Here is a 3220-nt window from a genome sequence, read left to right as displayed (position 1 = left end):
GAAAATCATTAGGACAGTAAAAAAGATTTCTTGAGTCCTTTTGCTTCCCAATTGGCCGAGGAAGGCAGTGTGTCACAAGGATGGATGTGTTGACCGATTAATGGCTGGAGGATGGGGGCAGGTCATGTGATCAAACCTCCAGGAATACATTTAATCAAAGTTGGCGAGGAGAGAATGTTGTGAATTTCTATCCTAAACTGACAGTGAGGTTTCTGTAAATTTACAGGATACTGGAAGTGGAGGTTTAACAGACGGGAAACGCAAACCAAACGTCACATCTGACAGAGTCACTCGATTCATCAGAACCTGAATTTCAGCAGCATCTGGGTGTGGAAGGTAAAAGGTTTGTCTGTTCTGTCTGTGAGGGAAGATTTCAGGCCTCAGTGTGACTGGAAAAGCCCCGAGATTCACAAACCCTGGTTAGACCAAACCTGGAGAACTGTGTTCAGTTCTGGGCAACAGACCGGAGGAAGGATAGAATGGCCTCGGAGGGAGTGTAGCACAGATTTACCTGAGTAATATCTGAACCCCCTGGGGTTAAGTAACAGAACTAGATTACACAAACGAGTCAGAGGCATGATGGCACAGAGAATGGCATTCGGCCCATTGAATCCATGCTAGCTCACTGCAGCAATCCAGTCAGTGCCATTCTCCTGCTCCATCCCTGTATCCTCGCAGGTTTATTTCCCTCAGATGTCTGTCCAATTTCCTTTTGAAATCAAATCATTCATTGTGTCTATTTTCAAACTCCCTCATAGGCAGCAAGTTTCAGGTCATTGCCGCTCGCTGTGTAAAAACATATCTCTTATCCCATCATATCTCCTGTAGCTTTTACATACAAACAAGGAACAGGACACTAGGCCCTTCGAGCCTGCTCAGCATTCAAAGTCTGACAGCCCTCAAGAGAATAAATAATCCTCATCTCCATCTGAAATGGTTGACCCCTTATTTTGCAACAGTGACCCCTCGTTCTCGATTGTCCCACAAGAGGAAACATCCCCTCCACATCCACCCTGCCAAGACCCCTGAGGATCTTATATCGTTCAATCCAGGTTTTACCCAAAACTTTAAATCTGTGTCCCGACTGCTTGTACGATCAGTGAATGGAAACAGAGTTTCTTTGTCCACCCGATGGAAATCTGGCATAATCTTGTGGACCTGAATCAAATCTCCCCTCAACCTCCTTTGCTGGATCCATTCTGGTAAATCTCCTCTGCACCTTCTCCAAGAACCTTCACATCCTTCCTGAAGAGTGGTGACCAGAGCTTTATAAAGATTCATAGAATAGAATTAGAACCATAGAATTCCTACAGTGCAGAAGGAGGCCATTCGGCCCATCGAGTCTGCACTGATTCTCTGAAAGGGCACCCTGCCTCGGCCCACACCCCTACCCTGTTCCTGTAACCCCATAGCCCCACCTAACCTGCACATCCCTGGACACTAAGGGACAATTTATCAAGGCCAATCCACCTAATTTGCTCTTTAGATTGTGGGACAGACCTGAGCACCGGATGTAAACCCACGCAGACACGGGGAGAAAGTGCAAACTCCAGACAGTCACCAAGGCTGGAATTGAACCCCGGTCCCTGGCGCTGTGAGGCAGCAGTGCTAATCATTGCCACCGGAAGCACAGCTTTGGTGTCAATATTACTGTTTATGAAGCCCAAAATCGAATTTGCTTTGCCAACTTATGTCTTGTAGATATACAAAATCCCTCTTCACCTCTTTTTCTCTCCTCCCAAAGAGGCCGGTTGGGTTTTTATGACAATCCAGCAGTTTTCATGGTCAGTTTTTTTCCCAGTGCCGGCCCCACAAATTACCAGATTCATTCAGCTCAATTTCACAACCTGCCTTTGTGTTTTTGTGGGTTCTCTCTCACTCCCTATTTTCTGTTCTCGATCAGTTTCACAGGGTGTTCGAAGGGGAGGCTTCAACGGTCGGGAATCTCAAACCAAAACATCACATCCTCAATTTATCATATCCTGAACATCATAGGATTTTGAACATGGAAGCAAAGAGCCTCATTCACAGTGGGGAGAAACCGTACACGTGTTGTGTGTGTGGACGAGGATTCGCTCTATCGTCAGGCCTCACAAGCCACAAATGCAGTCACACCGAGGAGAAACCGTGGAAATGTGCGGACTGTGGGAAAGGATTCACTTCCCCATCCCAGCTGGAAACTCATCAACGCAGTCACACTGGGGAGAGACCATTCACCTGCTCCAAGTGTGGGAAGGGATTCACTCAGTCATCGGCCCTACGAAGACACGAGCGAGTTCATACTGGGGAGAGACCATTCACCTGCTCCAAGTGTGGGAAGGGATTCACTCAGTCATCGGCCCTACGAAGACATGAGCGAGTTCACACTGGGGAGAGACCATTCACCTGCTCCAAGTGTGGGAAGCGATTCATTCAGTCATCGGCCCTGCAGAATCACCAGCGAGTTCACACTGGGGAGAGACCATTCACCTGCTCCAAGTGTGGGAAGGGATTCACTGAGTCATCCACTCTGTCCGCACACCAGCGAGTTCATACTGGGGAGAGACCATTCACCTGCTCACAGCGTGGGAAGGGATTAACTATTTTTGACCAGCTGCTGAGTCACCAGCGAGTTCACACTGATGAGAGACCGTTCCAATGTCCAGACTGCGGGAAGTGCTGGAAAAGTTCTGGGGAACTGATGAGCCATCAACGTGTTCACACTGACGAGAGACCGTACAGGTGCTCTAACTGCGGGACTGGGTTCAGACAATCATCTAACCTCACTGTCCATCAGCGAATTCACACCGGGGAGAGGCCATTCACCTGCTCCGAGTGTGGGAAGGGATTCACTCAGTCATCCTCCCTGCTGAGACACCAACGAGGCCACAAATAACGACAGTGATTGGATTTTGCTGTTACTCACATTCAGGACTGAAACATATTAATTTGGGTCTCTCTGCTGATAGCAAACTCCAGCCCAATTACAGGGGCTAATATTCTGGCTTAAAGTCAAATAAATTAGATTTGTGTTAAATACGCAGAGTGTTGAAACTTTTTAATATCTCTTACACAAGTTAGTGTCTCTTCCAACCTCACCTCCAACAAGAAGTGTGAGGAGCTTGTGGAGCTTCTTTGTGACTGAGATTGAGTCAATCCGATCAGCTGCCTCTGCCTCCCATTAGATCAGATTTGAGAGAAAGTTCTATAGAAAAGCTGCAACACCAATACACTGCTCCCA

At 47.5% G+C, this 3220-nt stretch overlaps 1 protein-coding gene across 1 annotated transcript; it reads left to right on the top strand.

Moving 5' to 3' along the window:
* Positions 1-302: 302 nt before the first annotated feature.
* LOC119960349 (zinc finger protein 239-like) lies at positions 303-3016 on the top strand. Its single transcript, XM_038788087.1, has 2 exons — positions 303-336; positions 1904-3016. Exon 2 carries the CDS (start codon positions 2006-2008, stop codon positions 2873-2875), a length of 870 nt encoding a protein of 289 aa, XP_038644015.1. The 5' UTR covers positions 303-336; positions 1904-2005; the 3' UTR covers positions 2876-3016.
* The last annotated feature ends 204 nt before the right edge of the window (positions 3017-3220 follow it).

The sequence above is a fragment of the Scyliorhinus canicula genome, unplaced genomic scaffold (genome assembly GCF_902713615.1).
Source record: "Scyliorhinus canicula unplaced genomic scaffold, sScyCan1.1, whole genome shotgun sequence".
Taxonomy (NCBI): domain Eukaryota; kingdom Metazoa; phylum Chordata; class Chondrichthyes; order Carcharhiniformes; family Scyliorhinidae; genus Scyliorhinus; species Scyliorhinus canicula.
The sequence above is the reverse complement of the archived record's forward strand: the minus strand, read 5'-3'. Positions and strand labels throughout refer to the sequence as shown.